Consider the following 18341-nt stretch of genomic DNA (forward strand, 5'->3'; position numbering starts at 1 on the left):
CAATCTGGGAGCACGTGGCGCCTTGTAATCACTTATGGGAGGTCTGAATAACGATACCAACGTCTGGGAGGACCACATGGAAACCAAAGGTGAGATGGGACAGGTATGGGATTTGTTTTGTGCAAGTTGGCCGATGTCTTGTTCGATCTCTTAGACAGGAATAGACATGACGTGATGCCGAAGCAGGGATATTTCAATAATTTAACAAGTACAGAGTAAAATTACAAATCGTGCATTCCCTGGGAACCACATCATATCGTCATGCCTTCATTCTTGTTACTTTAGCTAGTACAAAAAGATATCGTCCAGTATGCCGCCAACCTAGTTAGAGGCAAACAAAGCAATCTCCAAAGACACGAGCACAGCAGATGCGAAAAGTTGCTTGCTGCTTGGATCCAGCGAAATGGAACGCCGGTAGAGAGATGGGATAAAAAACGAGAACTGTCCTCGTGATCATGTGCAACGTGAAGAGTGGTATTAACGAGAAGCACCGCTGCAGTCTAAAAGTCCCAGAAGCTGCTCGCTTGGTTGGCCGTACCCTGCTTCTTGCCCGGCATTTTGGGTGGCACAACCGAAGGCTCGTCGCCGTCGCCACCCAGACTCCAGCCGCGACCAGCCTTCCTGCCGCCCATGCCGTCGCCGCCAATCTGGATCCCGCGATTGACGCTGCCTTGGTCGGCCGCAGTCGTTTCCGGAACGCGGGCGACCTTCCTGCCACCCATGCCGTCGCCAAAGGTTTGGATCCCGCGATTGACGCTGCCTTGGTCGGCCGCTGTCGTTCCCGGAACGCGGGCGGCTTTCCTGCCACCCATGCCGTCACCAAAGGTTTGGATCCCGCGGCTGTCGCTCTCTTTGGCGGCCACGATCGTGCCCGGAATGTTGTTATTCTTCGGCAAGCTCGTCGTGTCATCAAAGGAATTGTCCCAGCTCGACTCCATCATCTTGACCACCTTCTGACGGTCGTCAGCAACGACTGTCCGCTTGACCGGGCCGCTCTTAAGCGGAGACACGTCAGACATAGTGAAGTTAGCTTCGAAGAACTTTGTCCGGTCCTTCAGGTTTGTGATGTTGCCCAGCGCCCGCGACTCGGGGCCCGGCGTGAAAGCCGAGCCGTCCTCCTTGTACAAGTTGTTTTCGTACAGGCCCTGACCTTCGTTGGGGCCGACGCCACGCTGCCGGCCGCCTTGGCGCGACTCTGCCCGAGAGGTGGCAGACGGTGTCTCCGGCAACTCCTCGTCGTCGTCGAAAGTCCAGTGGCGTGCTTCTTGGTCGGGCAGATTCCGGGCGGCCGGCTTCTGTGGGGTTTCAAAGTCGCTAAAGGCCCACTGGCTGTTATGTTTCGACTTGGGCAGCTCGTCAAAGGCCGTGCCGTTTTGCGGAGCATCCTGAGTGCCGGCGGCAAGGTCAAAGTGGTTGTAGCGCTTGGGGTTCGGGCGGTAGACAGGCTTGGACTTGTTCGGGTCTTCCAGAGAGTCCTGCTCTTCTTCGATAGGAGCAGGCCCGTCGGTGTCGAACAGTCGGACGGGCTGGAACTTCTTGTGGCTTCCCGCCTTGGGGGCAATGACCTGTGAGGAACCGGTTGTCGAGGAATCAGCATCCGTGGCACTGTCGTCGTTTTCGTCATCGCCGCGGGTAAGAATGTCGGTCAAGGAGCGCTGGGGCGGACGGCGACCGGCATACGGCGAGACCACGACCGGAAGGGCGGTATCGTTGGGGTTGTCGCTTATGATCTCGGTGATGTCGCGCTGGGGCGGACGCACGCCTCCATAAGGCGACACGACGCTAGCGACGGTGCTTGCACGCTCTTCGTTGCTGACAAACAAGTCCAACGACGCGTGCGGGTCGCGTGTAGCGCTTGCCGGCTTTCCGCGTGGGTGAATCGGCAGTGTCTTGGATGGCGGAGCAGAATTCTTCACGCCGCTGACAGCCGAGGCAATCAGCTTGGTCTGTTCAGCGCTGTCGCGAATGGGCCAGTTGCGGCCAGACTTGCCAATGACGTCGATCTGCTTCAGCAGCGCGCCTTGGTCCCAACACTGGCGAACTTGGCCAATCTTGCCATCGGCATTGAAGGAGACGAAATGGACCTGGAAAGACGGACTCTGGTAAGTATCTGGGATTTGGCCAGGGGCAACCAGCCGGACTTACGATGGGCAGATGGACGGTATGGTCGGCCAGGAAGTTGTCGTCCAGGCCGGGAAGATAGATGGAGCCGCCGGTCAGAAACAGGATGGTGGTGTCGATCTCGACAGCCAGGCTGCTGTCAGACTCGACGGCACTTAGCAGAAGCTCCTTTTTCTTGGTGATCTGCTGGCGCTGAGAGGCAAAATGCTTGATGATTTCGGTGGCACCGCGGACGGTTGTCGTGGTGGTGATGTAGTAGATGGCAGCGTCGTCCGCCAGGCTCGAGGAGCTTGGGGAGGCGAGGAACTGCTGGTAGACAGCTTGCAGTGCCATTGTGTGTGAGCGCTGGGTAGAATGCAAGGGTCCTGTTGGCGGCACACTAATAATGTTGGGGCGAAGGAATGAGAGCAGTTATCAAGCGAGGGAATGAAGGTCGGCGTTTGGTTTCGTCTGAACTTTTTCAATGCATGAGCAGGAAGGAAGGAATGATATACGGGGCAGACACCCTCAAGAAGAAGGGACGAGGGGAACAGGTAAGGAGAGAAAGGCTGGGCCATGCAGGGGGTTGTGTAAGAATGAATGGTCGCAGTTGTTTGTTTGGGAGTGCTCAGGGCGTTGTCGCGACTCTAGCCTGGCTCTAGACTTGTTTCCCCCCGTTGGACGGAGTAGCCACTCTATTTTTGCGTCCGGCCTTGTTATGGGGTGCCTGCATAACGGCCCAGATTGTTTACATTCCGCCACAGCAGGGAAGGAGCAACCCCTGCGACGATGGACGACTTCCAGATGCAGACAGAACAGTGGGGTTCTCGCATGAAGCCCATCTTACAAGCAACATGCGCGCGAACACTCCGTAATATGTTGCGTATGCATAAGCTGAGCAGACGTAACAAACGAACAGAGCGCCGTGAATACGAGAGCTCCTAGGTCCTTTTCCGGGCCACGCTGCTGGTCGATCATCAGCCCCGCGGATCTCCTTTCGGGACTTAACGGGGCCGTAATATTGAACAGGATTGCTGGACAGGATTGTGAGGCAGAGTGAGCAAAGCAAAAAGGCAGGAACCGTCATCGTGCCTGCCCCTCTCTGAATACCACCTTTGCGTGTGCAGGTGGGTCGCTGGCTGTCTGAAACGCCACTTTCCCAATTTCAAGACGGCCGTGCTTTGTGTCCTGTGTGGGCAATTAATAGCAGACGGCCCACTATGATGAAACGGCCACTGCAGATTTGCGATTGCCGCGACAAGGAGAAGTCGTGCTTCTTTTCACGTATCGCATCGGAGCTTGCGAAATACCCGTCTCGTTCTTCATATATATTTGTGCTTGGGTTGTGCCAGGGTCAGCATTATATTCTATACGCGTCTGCTTACATGGTGTTGACGATGTTGAGATGCTACGGACTGCTAAAGAAAGCAATGCTAAACCAAGCTACTACGACGTTCTTGATAGGTAGCCATTCTATGGCCTGAACTCCCACAGCAATCGGCTCCAGGCTCCACGCATCGAAGCCTCACATGTATTTACGGAGTAAGATAAGATACATTGGCTACCAACACCGCTGAGCGCCAGCTGAGCCGTTGAGATGCCTGCAGCTAAGCTAGCGCAAGGCACACAGAATACTGCATCTGCCTCTAGCGGGTTTCCACCGCAATTTGCAGCCCTGCTCAGCCACAGGCAGGTATGATATCTTACATATAGCGGTCGGTGAGCGTGAAGATGACGGCGGCGAAGAAACACACTCGCAAATAGAGGGCCTCACCAGCAGCGACTGCAATGTCGGACAACGGCCATTCTGCCACGGATATCATCACATATATCGGTGTCCCGTTAGCCGTGCTGGGAGTGCTGCCGATCCTGTACAACACATTGACAACACTGGTGAACACGTCCAAGATCAAGCGGACGCTGCGGCACAGCCGACTCAAAGCACTGACGCGCAGCGATGTGGTCAACCGCGTGATCGAGATCGAGCTGCCGCGCTATGCGGTGACGCCATGGGACCGGTTTCAGCACCGCCAAGAGTACTGGTCGCTGTCACGCAACCCGAGCGCGATCCCGGGCGGCTCGTGGACGACGTTCAACTGGAAGACGCACGCGATCGGCGTCAAGACGCAACGTGTCGAGTACGCCGACCAGCTGCGCCAGCCACAGGTCGACGTCGCCCTGGACGAGCTCGTGTGCTATCTGCTGGACCTGGGTGCCGTGCCCGACCCTCACGGCTGGCACCTACTGCGATCAACAGGGCTGTGGACGCCCGTCGGCTGCGCGCTGATGAAGTCCCCCGACGGCCACCACAACGTGCTGACCGTGGCGCCACTCGACGACTCCGACGGCAACCTGTCGCTGTCGGTCCGGTGGCGTCCGGAATGGACGACACGCACCTACGAGAACCTGCCGCCCTACTGGGTGGACCTGCCGGCGCCGCCAGAGGCGAAGGAGAAAGCCGGGAAGGAAGAGACCGAAACCGGCACCGAGACCGGCACCGAGACCGGCACCGAGACCGGGACGCTCATCGACACGGCCGGACCTGACGACTCCAAGCAGGTGCCGTATGTCGTCCAGAGAACGAAGACGAGCAGCAGTAGTATCCCGCGCAGCTCGGTAGAATCGACGTCGCGGCGAGCGGCAACGCAAGAGACGTCCGCACAGAATGCAGCTATCACGTGCCAGATTTCCATTGGCGGCATCGTGACGGCATTGGTGCACTCGGCATGGCCAGCCGGGGCAGCCACGTCGGTCGAGCTGGATAGCCTGCACATTGAGCACCTGCGGGTGCGGCCAGGGCGACTGGACGGCGTATGGTTTGCCAGCGCGGCCACGGCCTACGGTACGACGAGTCAGACAGTGCTGTGGAACTACCGGATCCCCGACGACATCCTGGCATTTGCACAGCGCGAGACGGTACCATGTGGCGTGCTTGTGCTGCTGGGCATCGTCGACGAGAGCGCAACGCCTGAATGGGCTACCAAGCACACGCAGGATCTCTCGGTGCAGATGGACCTGCACATGCGACGGCTAAATGAGCAGCGCGCCGCCCAAATGGCCGAGGCCCGGCTGCCAGCACACCAGCGCGATCAGGCCTTTCGAGAGCGCACGATACAGGAGAACATGCAGCGGATACAAGACAGTGAGTCAGAACAGGGTTGGTTCCTGGTGCTTTGCCTTACTGACACGCCTCAGTGCGCGACAGGAGCCGGCGCGATAACGACCGACGGCAACAGCGCGAGATGGAAGCGCTACAGAGCCCAAAGTGGGATGCTCGTCTGGTCGCTGGATACTGTCTGAGCTGGCTGCAGAAGCAGAAGCCGAAACCGAAACCAGGCCAAAATCGAGAAAGTCACGTGACGGTCACGGAAGACCTCAAGCAGAGCGCCGGCATGCTGCTGCACCACATGGTCCTGGACCCAGCCTTTGCCGGCGACCTGTGCCGCATGCTGGACCGCTGGAAGGCATGGGCCGACATTGGCGGCATGAAGGCAGCCGACCTGGCGGACCTGCGCCAGGACCAGGTGGCGTTTGCCCAGGCCACGCTGCTGGTCGCCCTGATCCACGACTCGTCCAGCACCCTGGATGGCACGCTGTCGGTCGACCTGCAGGAGTGCCTGCGCATCTGGCGTAAGGCGCGGCTGGGCTGAGCTTGGTTTCAGGACAAATACTGATGTCATGCGATATATCCCATTGATCCTTCGACCCATTGATTACTAATACAAACATAACACGCTTTCCGTTCACACCTTGTAGAAGCAGAAGCCAACGTAGAGGCTGGCGGCCTCCATCTCTTCGGGGTTGACCAAGAGGTCGCCCGAGCCGCGGTCGCGTACCGACATGCGCTCGCTCAGCGGGCCGAGGATGCGGTCGTCCTTCTCGGCCTCCCAGATGTCGGGAAAGGGCTTGTGGTACTGCAGCTCGAGGTTGTAGTCCTCGGCGAGGGCCCGGAAGGCATGCCACGGCACCACATACTCGGGGACCTCCTCGACAGCCTCGTTGAGAAAGAAGTTGTACTTCCAGCCAAAGGGCGGCCGGAAGGTGCCGTCAGCCGGCGTTGGTCCGGGAAAGCGAACGCGGTAGATGCTGTTGCCCCATTCTGCCGTCGGCTCTGGCGGTGGCGACTCATCGGTCTTAGTGTCGAGCTCGCCCTCCTCCCTTTCGTCGGCCGGCTTCTCGACCGCTGCCGCCTCGACGTCAGCCTCTGCCGCAGGCTTCTTCTCCTGCTGCGCGTGAAACTGACGGACGCGTTCGCCGATGACGTCCGAGTCTGGGATGCAGCCGATGAAGCGGCCGCCTTTTTTCAGGGCCGACGACACGTTCCGCAACATTGTGCGCGCCTTTTCTTCCGTCTCAAAGGCGTAATGCATGCAGAACATCATGCTGACGACGTCGAATCCGCGGGTCGAGAGCGGGTTGGCGTCGAAGCCGACGTCCCGCACGATGCCGATGTCGACGATGCTTTCGCCGAAGCAGTCCTTGACAAAGAAGCGTCCGTCAAAGACCCTTGCGGCCGCCCGATGGTGACCGCCGTAGCCGCCGCCCCGACCGCCGCCCCGGCCGCCACGCTGCGTCATCTCGCGATACCGGTCACGTGCCTGGTCGATGCTCACGTCGGCCGGGTCCAGGCCCACGTACAGCTGCACCTTTTGCGGCGCCTGGTTCCACTTGCCCAGGTCGCCGCCCTTGCCGCAACCAATGTCCAGCACCAGCAGCTCGGACCGGCCAGCACTGCCAGCACTGCCAGCACTGCTTCCGCGCTCGTCAAAGTCCTCGTCGGGCGAGAATTTCTGGATGATGCAGCTCTTGACCCAGTTGTTGAGCGAGCGCAGGCCGCGGATCGTACTGGCCGTCTTACGCCACTCGCGTCCGCGTTCTGGCACGGCGTTGTAGTGTGACCGCACGACGTCGTCGATGTGGGCGCGCTGCTGCTGCTGCTGCGGCTGTTGTTCCTCGCTCAGCGCCTGCCGCTCGCGCTCCAGCGCCCGCTGCCGGATGGCCTCCCGCTCGGCCTCGGTGATGCGCGCACGCTGGCCCGGGCGCTTCGGCTTCCGCGCCTGGTCGCCGCCGCTGCCCGTTGGTGATCTCGACCGCGCCCGCTTCTTGGCTCGCTCCAACGACTTGGCGTCAAAGGGCTGCGGCAGGTCGTCGTTGGCCCGCCGGTTGTAGTCGTCGTCTGGCCGCGCGCCAGAGCCACCCGCACGACCGCCGGCCGCATCCGATCGTCCACGGCTCGTCATGGGGAGATGACCCCGAAAGACGGCTAGGTGAGATGCGCGTCGAGCAGCAAAAAGGGAGGCTGGAATGGCCGCCCACCGCTATGTTTCCCCTCCCCCCGAAAAAGGCCGGTTCTCAGAAAAAAGACGCTGTCGCAATCGAAAGGCGCGTCGCCGCAAGTTGACAGAGGTCTCACGCCGAGAAGCTATGCGATGGGAACATGCACAGTGAGGATGTCCTGATTGTTGTCAAAGCTGCGTACAGGGAAGGTTTAGGCGGGCTCGGATCAACGTAAGGCCGTAGCGGCCGGACAGTGTCGTTTGCGCTAGCTGACAGCCTTGTCGCCTCCCACGTGTAATTCGCCACTTGTCGGATAAATCGATATTCCGATATGCATCTACTAATCAGTCTGGGGAAGCATCCAACTCATTTTCTACGTCACCATTTCATGACCGTCAACCCGAGTCGAAAGCTCCGACCCTTGTCCTCCCTCTAGAAGCAAACGCGGAACCAGAAGAAGCGATGTCTGAGCGCAAAGTGCTGGTGCGTACAATCCAGTCCCCGGATGTACGACTCTGTCCTGCTAACTGCTAACCGTCTCTAGACCAAATACTACCCGGCGGATTTTGACCCGAGCGTGCTTGAACGGCGCTCTCGCAAGCCGAAGAATGCTGGTCCGGCAGTTCAGGTCGTGCGTCTGATGGCACCGATGAGCATGCGATGCACCCGTTGCGGCGAGGTAGGCATGTCCCGGGTGCGAGAACGACGAGGAACGCAGTGCTGACCGTACGAATTAAGTATATCTACAAAGGTCGCAAGTTTAAGTGCGTATGGCCCAACTTTTCTTCTCTCACTCCATATAGTTGGACCTCCCCAGCTAACGCCTGACCAGCGCGCGCAAGGAGACGCCCGAGGATCTCAAGTACCTCGGCGTGCAGATGTACCGATTCTACATCCGCTGCACGCGGTGCAGCGCCGAGATCATCTTCCGGTCGGACCCGAAGAACCAGGACTACGCTGTGGTGTCGGGAGCGAAACGCAACGTCGAGCCGTGGCGCCAGGCGATCGAGGAGTCGGACGAGCAGCGGCTAGACCGACTCGAGGCCGAGGAGGCCGAGGCCAACGGCGAGGCTGTCTCGGAGCAGAGCCGCATGGAGGAGCTCGAGGCCAAGACGCTCGAGGCCAAGCGTGAGATGGACGTGGCCGACGCTCTCGACGAGATCCGCACGCGTAACGCTCGCATAGCCCGCGCCGACCACCGCGACCATCTCGAGGCCGTCGCGCTGGCCCGGCCGTCGGACGAGGAGGAGCGGCTACGCCAGCAGGACCGCGAGGACGAAGAGGCTGCCCGGAAGGCGTTTGCAGCAGCTGCTGCTGCTACCACATGGCAGCCCGATGCGATTGAGATTGTGGACGACGATATGATGGACGACAACGTTGAGCGCAAGATCCGGCCGAACGACCCCTTGGCTCGGGTGCAGGCCGCCATCCAAAGGCTCAACAACGAGGACAGTTTCGGCGAGAGCAGCTCTGGCGCGTCCTCGCCGTCGACCATAGCATCGCCAAGGATGGATGCGGCTGCTTCGACCGTGCCCAGCTTCAAGCGGCAGGTCAAGAAGAAGAAAAACCACGCCGCGTTGCTCGGCATTAAGAAGAAGCCGTCTCTGGTGTGATCACGGAGCTGTACAGGATTATTACGAGGTGTTTCTGGCGCTTGATTAATATGCGGTTTTATCCGTCTCTCTATACCGACGTTCTTTATGGTTGTATGTGGTTGATTTTTCGGCTGTTCATTCACGTTCAAATAATAAAATACAATGTCATTAATGATCGTTTAATACTGATTGGGGATGTTGCTTTGTGCCCCGACCTAGTAAAAATAGTATGAACAAACTCAATAAGAGATAAATAAATACGTTGGTACTAAAAACATTACAGCTTCGGCGAATTGTTATGCGTATATTTTTCGTTCTGGCTGACGTGTTTTTAGGAAATACGAGAAGGCGGTTGCGTCCTCGGTTTTCAAAGGACGAGGCCATCTAAATCGTGTCCGAAGAAGCCGTAGCGTCACCAGCGTATGTCGTGGCCGAATCGTCAGATGGAGACGCTTGTTGACTATTGTTGTGGTGACGATGGACTTGTTCACGTCGTCCTTGCTGCTGCTGCTGCTGCTGCTGGTAGTGTGCTTGGCTCCGACGCTGGCGGTAGCTGATGGGCCCAGCCACGTGTATGTGCGAGGGCGGCGGCGGTGTATCGGGCGTGGCGTCCAGCTGTGTCTGCGTGTATTGCAGCATCGCCATGGAGTAGGAGTAAAAATCGAGCGGCGCGGGCGGTGAAGCAGACAAGGGGTGGACGCGGTCTGACTGTCTCTCGTATGACGGCAACAACGGCAGCGAGCGTGGCAAGGCCGAATCCTGCAGCGGGTGTCCAAACATGCGAGCCTCAGAAGGCGTCGAGTGGCCGCCACGGGCTGCGGACTCCATCCGAGCCATCATCGGTGCAGATCGTGTCGATGTCGTCGATATCAGCGGCGTTCCGCTCTCTCTCGTGCCGGTCGAAGAGGACGAAGCGGTCGGGTTGTAGGGCAGGGTGGACGAGCGGTCTTCCAAGTCGGTAGCTATGTTGCCGTTTTCCATAGCCATAACCTGGGGGGGAAGAAGGAGTGTGTCAGCCAACCGAGTGGACAAAGGAGAGAATGAGTGCTATTTGATTTTTGAACGAGACGGGTTTCGGTTGCTGGGATGTTTGAAATAAGAACGGTGTATATTTTCATTCCATACGCACGAACAAGGCTGGCCTCGTTTGCAGATAAGTACTGGGATGAATTTGCCTCTATTCTGTGGATAGGGGGTCTAGCTGGGGATTTTGGGACAAATGGAGATCGGTCGGGACAAAAAGAACGATGCATCAGCAGAAATGTCCACAGGAAAACAAGGAAGGCGGACATGGGCATCAGGTGCTGACAAGCAAGAATCAGCCAGGAGCGGCTTAGTGACGGGCGGGAATGGTCTCCGGCAGGAAGAAAACAGCGCTCGCAACGCGCAGTCTACCATTTCACATGACTACCCAGGATTTTTTGATTGCCCCCGGGCTTGCCACGTCGACTCGGCCCGGACAATGGATTCACATAGGGGGTAAATCGAAGACGAAAGGGTGGGGCCAGAGGCCGTGGACAGAAACAAGATACAGATACGCATGAGGCGAGGCCAGAGCCTGGGCCCAGAGCGGGATCGACCAAGAAGAACGGCTGATGTCTTGGGGGGGGGGAAGGGGGCAAGCAAGGCACGCACGCCATGCTTGCCTTGATCAAAGCTCGGCAGGCGGTCGAGTTGACGATCAAGGAGGCCAATCACAAGAGACTGGGCCAGCCAGGCGAATGTTTCGCATGTCGAATGTCAAAGGAAAACAATCTCTGCAAGGCAACGGCAATCCCTATCTATCTATCAGTGCAGACGGCCTTCTTGTCGCCATGGCTTCTTTGGAGATGGCAAAAAGGCACAGAAGCAGAAGCCTTGGTCATGATATCCTACCAAGAGGAGGGACCAAAGAAAGAACGGCAAAACAGGAGAGGCCAAAGACGTGTCGGAGAATGGAAGCAAAAAGGACCCCTTGGAAGATCGGCCTGCTCTGGCCAATGGCAACGATACTTGCCTGACGTCCGCTATAGAAAGCACCTGTAAGTACTCGAGCTACAGCCTGCGAAGCGATGATGTCATTGGTCAGATTGGATGGAATCCGCAGGAGCTTCGTCCCGGCAGCGACGACGGTAGATCCACGTTTTTAGACACCTCCTTTACAAGCTAGGATAGCTTCTAGCCTGCAAAAGGACGGCAATATCGATAGCACGCGTCAGATTCCACGTCCACCCCCGAAACCGGCTGGCCAACCGGCCGTACACGTACTGTGTCCTCAGCCCTCCCTTCCTTGGCCAAGGAGAAGACGATAGTACCTGGGACGAGATGCAGAGAAAAGAAAGAGGGAAAAAGAGAAAAAGAGAAAAGAGAAAAAGAGAAAAAGAGAAAAAGTTGAAAAAGTTGACAGACCTTGGTACGAATCTGGGCACGCACAACATGAGCTCGCCGACGAAAAGATCCAGCAGCCTGTATTTCTGGCTACCAACTGTCTCATCTCCGGCTGTTTCTGTCTCCTCCGTACTCGATCACACCGCCGAGCTCGTGACCGGCTCACGTGTCTGAACAAAGAACCGCCCTGTTCCCTGTTTGGCCCCAAAGAGATGGCGCTTAGCGCTAGAATGGCCAATACGGCTTTCATCTCCATCGCCGCCTTTCCTGACAGCCGTTGACATCATCCTCGCCGCCTTCTCTTCGCCCTCTCGTCTCGTCACTTCTCGCCTCTTCCGTGCAATTTGCCCTATTTCGTCAATGCCACACACCAAGACGGACAGCTCGCCTCTCTACTGATTTTCACGCATTCCGGCCTCCAGCATGTCGGCTAGCAATCCCCATTTGCCAGCAGCTGCCGCATGGCTGCTTGCTCGCGTCACGCCTCGCAGCCCGTTCACGGCAAAGCGCAGGTAGCTGCTGAACTCTGTGCGCATGTCTCGCAGTGCTTCCCCATACGGCTGTGCGCCCGTCCGGTGGCGGCCTCTGTCGTTGGGCTGTTGCTGGTCCAAGTCATCGTCGACGACATCATCGCCGTCCTCGTCCCTGCTCTTGGCGTCGTCATCTTCCCGTTCCTCCTCCTTTGCCTCCCTCGCCTCCTTTGCTTCCTTTGCCTCCTCCCTCGCTTCTCTGTCTGCCGTGGCAAAGAGCCGTCGGCGGACAGGAGGCGCACCCAGTGGCGACAGCCCCACGGCTGCTGCCCGCCTCTTGGCTGCTGGCGTCTGATATGGTGATGACAGCACCGACAGCCGCCAGGTCTCCTGCAGCTGCTCGGCCTCGCGTGCCGCCTGCGCCCGTCGGCCGTCCTCCAGTCGCAGGGCCAGGTCCAGCAGGTCCAGCAGACACTCATGGATCGGCTGCAGCTTCGAGCCCAGACAGGCCTCGTCCAGCAGTGCCCGGAGAAAGGCCGCGTGCACCTGGATCATCCCGTCCACGTCGGCCGCCCGCTGCAGCTCCTCCTGCAGCCTGGCCATGTGTGGCGCGATCACCAGCGTCGTCACGTACGACTGCAGCGTGCTGCAGAGCCACAGCAGCTTGGCCCGGAGCGTAAAGTAGACGGCCCGGTCGCCTCGGGGTAGTCGTCGTCGCTGTGGCTGCTGCTGCTGCTGCTGCTGCTGCCGCTGTGCCTTGCGGCGGTGATGGTCGCCGTCCTCGTCGTCGCCATGGTCGCCGTCCTCGCGCCGACCGTCGTCCAGAAGACGGTGGCGGCACAGAAAGCTGCTCGCCCGCCGGATCTGTAGCAGGAGCGTGAACACGGCCTGGTAGCCGGCCATGCAGTCGGCCGGGATGATGATCTGCACTGGCCAGGCCAGCCGGTAGTGCAGCCGGACGCGGGATACACCACCACGCAGCGAGCGTCGCGCCATCACCGGCCGATCGGCATCTGTCGTCGGCGCCTTGTCCACCGCTGCCGACAGGCGGTATGCATCCAGGCGGGGGCCAAAGGCCTCGCGGGCCAGCTCCGTCAGCGTGTACCGGTCGTTCCAGCGTGGGCTGCGGCTGTCCAGACTGTAAAAGAGCCGGGTGGCAAAGGCATCGGCCATGGCGCCGTCCGACATCAGGAAGACGCACTGTAGCGTCTCCAACGTGGACCAGAGCCCGCACGAGTCGAAGAGGGTGCACTTCAGCGTGGCCGACGCAGCGTGGTGCTTGCTCTCGATCCAACGCTCAAAGGCATCGGCGAAGAGCTGGGGAAATGGCTCCAGGTCCGATCCGGCAGCCGCACAGACGGTGGTCTGGTCCAGCGTCGGCTCGATCGCCGTAGACAACGCCTGCTGCCGCCTGCTGCTGTCGTATTGGCCCAGCTGGCGCAGCACCACGATGCTGCGGCCGGCCGCAAAGATGGCCGCCGCCGCCGGCTGCAGAAACCGCGGCGCGTGCAGCACGCCGCTGCTCGTGTGCAGGAGCTTGTATTGGTGCTGCCAGATCTGGTTGGGCGCTGCCTGGGCTGCCGCTCCGGCCACGAAGAAGATCTTGTCACCAGGCAACAGCTGGCCGTCCTCCATCCAGAGCCGGATCGGCCGCAGGTACAGCTGGAAGCACTCAAAGAAGACGGTGGCGAGAAAGGCGTACAGTTCCGGCCGGCCGTCTAGCTGCGCCATGGCTGTCGCGTCGTGCAGCAGCTCGAGATAGCGAAACGCCCGTGGATTCCGCTCTGCCTCTAGTTGCTGCACCACGGCCCCCAATGCTGCCAGGTTGGCCAGCCACGGCCGCAGCTGTTCGAGGACGGCCGGCAGGCTGACGATCACGTCTTGCGCCAGATCGACGTAGCGCGCCTGCACTGCCGACAGCTCGCGGTCAAACGCGTCCAGCCGCCGCCGAATGGCTTCCTGAAACACCTGCAGCAGTGGCACCGTCTCGGGACGTCGGCCGCCAGCTGTCCAGCGCCGTAGTGGCAGCAGTCTTCGTCCGCTGGTCGTGGCCGCATCGACTAGGGCATCGTATGCCTCGGCCGACACGTCTGACAGCCGGTAGCTGCTGGCCGGCACACACTGCCCCCCAAACAGCGTCGTGTCCACCCCCCGCAGCATGAAGAGCGTCTCGCGCACGAGCTGCAGCTCCGAGATGAGCACCCGACCGTCGCTGTCTTCCGACGGCGGCTGTCGCTGCTGTGTCCGCCAGGCCTGGCTCTCCCGTACCGCCTGCAGCAGCGCGTCCAGCTGCTCCTTGGAACGCGCGTCGACAACCTCCAGGTCTCGGGCTGTCCGGGGCTGCTGTCCTTCCAACAGCTCCACGTTCGACGGAGTCGTGTTGCCAGAGTGGACATCTGCCTCGTCTCTCTCGCTGTCGTAATGGCCACCATCGTCGTCGTCGTCGTCGTCGTCATCAGATGCAAAGACAGTCTTTTTCCACAGCTCCATCTCGTCCACCCAGCCGTCCTCTCGCGAAATGTCCTCCCATCGTAACGGAGGCGTCTTGGGCACACATCTCGATGCACACAGCCGGTTGAGCTCGTCCAGGCTCGCCTTCTCGGCCGGGTTGTCGGACAACGCCAGCAGAAAGTCAAGAATGTCGGCAGTCCAATTCGTCTCGTGCTCTGCGAGCGTGGAGCGGCGCTCATAGAGTGCGTCGGCCAGTCCATCGCGGCCGATTACGGCAAATTTCTCTTCGAGGCCGTCCAAGTTGTGTTTCACCTCGAACTGATTCGTCGGGGGGAAGTTGTGATACCGTAGCGACCGCAGCGTTGTCTCGTGCAGCACGCGGAATTGATCGGGGTCGTCCTGCAAAAGTGTCAGCTCATGCGTCAAAGCAAAGAAAAGCAAGAACAAGCTAGAATACCTACTTCCTGGCTGATGGATGTGACGGCAGCCACGAGCTCTTCCGCGTCCGCACTCAGCTGAGCAAAATAGGCCATTGTGCGGCGCCGGCTTTCCTGTCAGCCGCTCGTCCTCCTCTTGTCATCTCTGGCCACGGACTGATTGCTCTGCTTGTGCGGACAAGGCTGGCCATCCTGGTATCGAAGGTGGGCTGAAGTTGGAGGGGAACGGAGCTAAGCTACTTAACGCGTCGCGTCTGCCCCACCTTTCCAGCTTCTCAAGCCACGCAAGCCACACATTCGCCTGTAGAAGAATAGGGGGACAGTGCGTGGTCTCGGCCAGCTTTTACGTGTTCAGCCTCCAGAAGAAAAGTTGGACACGGGGTGGGTTGCAGCACCCACTGCAGAGATCACCGGACGACACGAGAAGGAAGCGCAGCCGCGGGTGGATGCCATTGAGACATGTGGAGTTTGCCCTTCCGATTCACATTCACCGCATCTGATCGATCCTCTTGCTTCGCACAGCCACAGCCACGATGACGCTCGCGCGGCCGGTGCGAGCGCTCATAGCAGCGGTCCTGCTTGCCTGGTGTCTGTTCATCTTCCACCTGATGTCGCCGTCGTCTGGGCGAGGTCCAGCCGAGGAATTGCAGTCGTTTGAGCGAGACCCCAACCTAGATCGTACGTATCCCGTATCTGACTGATGTGTGCGGGCTGCTGGCCCTGACCGCTGGCTGACTTGTTTTGCGCAGCGACCGACGAGCCGACCGGGCTGCTGCACCGGACGTCGAGCGGCTACCTGCCGGGGCCCGAGGGCACGGAGCGCATCAACGCCACGCTGCTGGCACTGGTGCGGAACGAGGAGCTGGACGGCATGCTGCAGGCGATGCAGGACCTGGAGCGGACGTGGAATCACAAGTTCAACTACCCGTGGACCTTTTTCAACGACGTGCCCTTCTCGGACGAGTTCCGGAAGCGGACACAGGAGGCGACCAAGGCCGAGTGTCGCTACGAGATCATCCCGGCCGAGCACTGGAGCATTCCGCCGTGGATCAACCAAGACCTCTATGCCGAGTCGGTCAAGATCCTGAAGGAGAACGATATCCAGTACGGCGACAAGATCTCGTACCACCAGATGTGCCGGTGGAACAGCGGCATGTTCTACCGCCACCCCGCGCTCGAGCACACGCAGTACTACTGGCGCGTCGAGCCCAAGGTGCACTTCTTCTGCGACATCGACTACGACATCTTCCGCTACATGCGCGACCACAACAAGACGTACGGTTTCACCATCAACCTGTACGACGCGCCCAATTCGATCCCGACGCTCTGGCCGGAGACGGTCAAGTTCATGGCCGAGCACCCCGAGCACATCCACCCGAACAACGCGCTGGACTGGCTGACCGATCGCGTCCGGCGTCCCAACCACAACAACGGCGCCAACGGCTACTCGACCTGCCACTTCTGGACCAACTTTGAGATCGCCGACCTCAGCCTCTGGCGCAGCAAGGCCTACGAGGACTACTTCAACCACCTCGACCGCGCCGGCGGCTTCTTCTACGAGCGCTGGGGCGACGCCCCGGTCCACAGCGTCGCTCTCGGCCTCTTTGAAGACAAGAGCCGCATCCACTGGTTCCGTGATATCGGCTACCAGCACATCCCCTTCTTCAACTGCCCCAACTCGCCCAAGTGTCACGGCTGTGTGACCGGTCGCTTCACCGACGGCGAGGCCTGGCTCAATAAGGAGGACTGCCGGCCAAACTGGTTCAAGTATGTCGGCATGGACTAGACGCTGCTTCGGCCAGCGTGTATTTAGGGCAGCAGCCCAGGTTGTTAGGACAGTCAGGGTTGCATTCTAGACAGGCGAATGAATTTCTTTTACGTTTTGTTTTTCTTCTAATTTCTCCTGTACCCATGATTATACACTACATGGTTGGGTCATTTCATTAAAAGCAGGACGAGTGAGGTAGAACAGTGTGGTATGTGTGATGAGTGATGTGTATGATGTGTGGCGTATGTGGCGTAAATCATCTTGGCCCGAAGACGGTGACGACACCAGACGTGCCGCCAACGCAGAACTGCTCGCCCCAGCCAGCGTCCTGCCAGGCCAGACAGCTAGTGACGTTGCGGCGTTCCTTCTCGCGGCCGTCGCGGCCGATGGCCCGGCTGGTGTTGATGGTTCCGGGGGGACCCCAGGGGACGGGGATGGTGGCGACGACCTTGCCGGTGAGCAGATCCCAGGCCCAGACACGGCCGTCGGGGGTGGAGGAAGAGGATGGTGGAGAGGCGGTAGTATCGGAGGAGGGCGTCTTTGGGGGGGCCATCTCGTCACCGGCGACGACGAAGCGTTCGGAGCCGCCGAGCAGCGATTGGACACGCAAATCCTCGTTGCGCCAGCTGGTGTTGTTGTGAGTTTTGGTGCCGGTCGAATCAGGGCCGCCGTACGTCCGCAGACAGGAGCCGCTGTCACGGTCAAAGAGTCGCAGCCGGCTGTCGAGGGCGCCGACGAGGACGGAGCGGCCATCGCGCGTAAGGCAGAGGCTGGTGAGGCCAGCACGGCCGCTGACGACGTCAGTGACGAGGCGGCCAGCCCGGGCGTCGTACGTGCGCAGACAACCGTCCACGCTGGCCGCAAGGATGGCGGGTCCACGCACGGCGACGGCCGAAACGGCATCACGCGCGTCTGTGAGCGTCTGGACCGGTCGGTGGGCGTTGTTGGCGCGCGTGTCCCAGATGCGCACGGCCGTGTCGAAGCCGGCCGTGACGACGAGACTGTCGCCGTCGCCGGCAAAAGACGAACGCTAGTTGACGCGACCGGTGTGGCCACTGAACCGTCGCAGCGTCTGGGCCGTGCTGACGTCCCATAGAAAGACGGTGCGATCGCCGCCCGCCGACACGAAGCGCGCGTTGTCAGCCGCGCACGCCAGCGACAGCACCTCGTAGCCGTGCTCGGCATATGTCTGGATGAGCCGGCCGGCCGGCACCGCCGTCACCGCTGCTGGCGTCGCGCCCATTTTCGTCACAAAGCCGCCGCTGCTCTCCGGACTCGCGCTCGTCGGCTGCGGATTGTACAGCCGCACAGAGCGGTCGGCTGAGCCCGTCAGGACGTACGATCCCGCACCGGCCGAGTACGTCACCGCATGCACTGGGCCTGCACCGCCGTCCCGTCAGTCCTTGTCGGCAGAGCACGAGAACAGAGGGACAATCGACCTACCGTTGGCACCCAGAAGCTGCGCCACGGGTTTGTCGGGAAACGACATGGTCCCACTTGTGTATCGATTTCGGGCGCAGGACGAGGGCTCGGCAGCTGCAGACGTTCTGCTACCGCTTGCGCGTCATGTTGCGAGCTTGATTCCAAAGGTGAATGGCCAGAGGCATGGAGCTACAGAGCTTGTAAGCTTGCAATCAGGCTTGAATTCCAAGACACATGTGATTAGTAAGCATTCCCGTTCGTGCCACACGTGCCACTACACGTGCTGCACTCTACGCTTTGTTCAGCGCCTCATACACTATATCGACCGGCTTGTCGGCTAGACTACCCCACCGTAAATTTCTTATCAACCCCACCTGCTCTGACTCTAACGAGAGCGAAGGAAGGAAGAGCGAGTAATAGGCTGCTGGCGGAAAAAACTGGAGGGAAAATGTCG

The 18341-nt window shown here is 59.8% G+C and overlaps 8 protein-coding genes across 8 annotated transcripts; 3 read left to right on the forward strand and 5 right to left on the reverse strand.

Annotated features, from left to right (window-relative positions):
• Window positions 1-500: 500 nt before the first annotated feature.
• Window positions 501-2454, reverse strand: CMQ_6367 (uncharacterized protein; the record flags this gene model as incomplete). The annotated part of the gene is made up of 2 exons (XM_014315432.1): window positions 501-2084; window positions 2146-2454. The coding sequence occupies 2 exons, from the start codon at window positions 2452-2454 to the stop codon at window positions 501-503; spliced, it is 1893 nt and encodes a 630-aa protein (XP_014170907.1).
• A 1434-nt stretch (window positions 2455-3888) lies between these two features.
• On the forward strand, window positions 3889-5750 carry CMQ_6422 (uncharacterized protein; the record flags this gene model as incomplete). Its single annotated transcript, XM_014315487.1, has 2 exons — window positions 3889-5242; window positions 5296-5750. The coding sequence occupies 2 exons, from the start codon at window positions 3889-3891 to the stop codon at window positions 5748-5750; spliced, it is 1809 nt and encodes a 602-aa protein (XP_014170962.1).
• Window positions 5751-5843: 93 nt separating this feature from the next.
• CMQ_6188 (mRNA cap methyltransferase) lies at window positions 5844-7340 on the reverse strand (the record flags this gene model as incomplete). The annotated part of the gene is made up of 1 exon (XM_014315253.1): window positions 5844-7340. One exon carries the CDS (start codon window positions 7338-7340, stop codon window positions 5844-5846), a length of 1497 nt encoding a protein of 498 aa, XP_014170728.1.
• Window positions 7341-7839: 499 nt separating this feature from the next.
• Window positions 7840-8990, forward strand: CMQ_6447 (mRNA splicing protein yju2; the record flags this gene model as incomplete). The annotated part of the gene is made up of 4 exons (XM_014315512.1): window positions 7840-7860; window positions 7922-8056; window positions 8116-8141; window positions 8210-8990. 4 exons carry the CDS (start codon window positions 7840-7842, stop codon window positions 8988-8990), a joined length of 963 nt encoding a protein of 320 aa, XP_014170987.1.
• A 366-nt stretch (window positions 8991-9356) lies between these two features.
• On the reverse strand, window positions 9357-9959 carry CMQ_5981 (uncharacterized protein; the record flags this gene model as incomplete). The annotated part of the gene is made up of 1 exon (XM_014315046.1): window positions 9357-9959. The coding sequence occupies one exon, from the start codon at window positions 9957-9959 to the stop codon at window positions 9357-9359; it is 603 nt and encodes a 200-aa protein (XP_014170521.1).
• A 1772-nt stretch (window positions 9960-11731) lies between these two features.
• Window positions 11732-14793, reverse strand: CMQ_6229 (gamma-tubulin complex component; the record flags this gene model as incomplete). The annotated part of the gene is made up of 2 exons (XM_014315294.1): window positions 11732-14659; window positions 14722-14793. 2 exons carry the CDS (start codon window positions 14791-14793, stop codon window positions 11732-11734), a joined length of 3000 nt encoding a protein of 999 aa, XP_014170769.1.
• Window positions 14794-15230: 437 nt separating this feature from the next.
• Window positions 15231-16483, forward strand: CMQ_6000 (alpha-mannosyltransferase; the record flags this gene model as incomplete). The annotated part of the gene is made up of 2 exons (XM_014315065.1): window positions 15231-15375; window positions 15447-16483. The coding sequence occupies 2 exons, from the start codon at window positions 15231-15233 to the stop codon at window positions 16481-16483; spliced, it is 1182 nt and encodes a 393-aa protein (XP_014170540.1).
• A 238-nt stretch (window positions 16484-16721) lies between these two features.
• Window positions 16722-17954, reverse strand: CMQ_6346 (WD repeat protein; the record flags this gene model as incomplete). Its single annotated transcript, XM_014315411.1, has 3 exons — window positions 16722-17495; window positions 17553-17845; window positions 17909-17954. The coding sequence occupies 3 exons, from the start codon at window positions 17952-17954 to the stop codon at window positions 16722-16724; spliced, it is 1113 nt and encodes a 370-aa protein (XP_014170886.1).
• Window positions 17955-18341: the final 387 nt, after the last annotated feature.

The sequence above is a fragment of the Grosmannia clavigera genome, assembly GCF_000143105.1.
Source record: "Grosmannia clavigera kw1407 unplaced genomic scaffold GCSC_167, whole genome shotgun sequence".
NCBI lineage: Eukaryota > Fungi > Ascomycota > Sordariomycetes > Ophiostomatales > Ophiostomataceae > Leptographium > Leptographium clavigerum.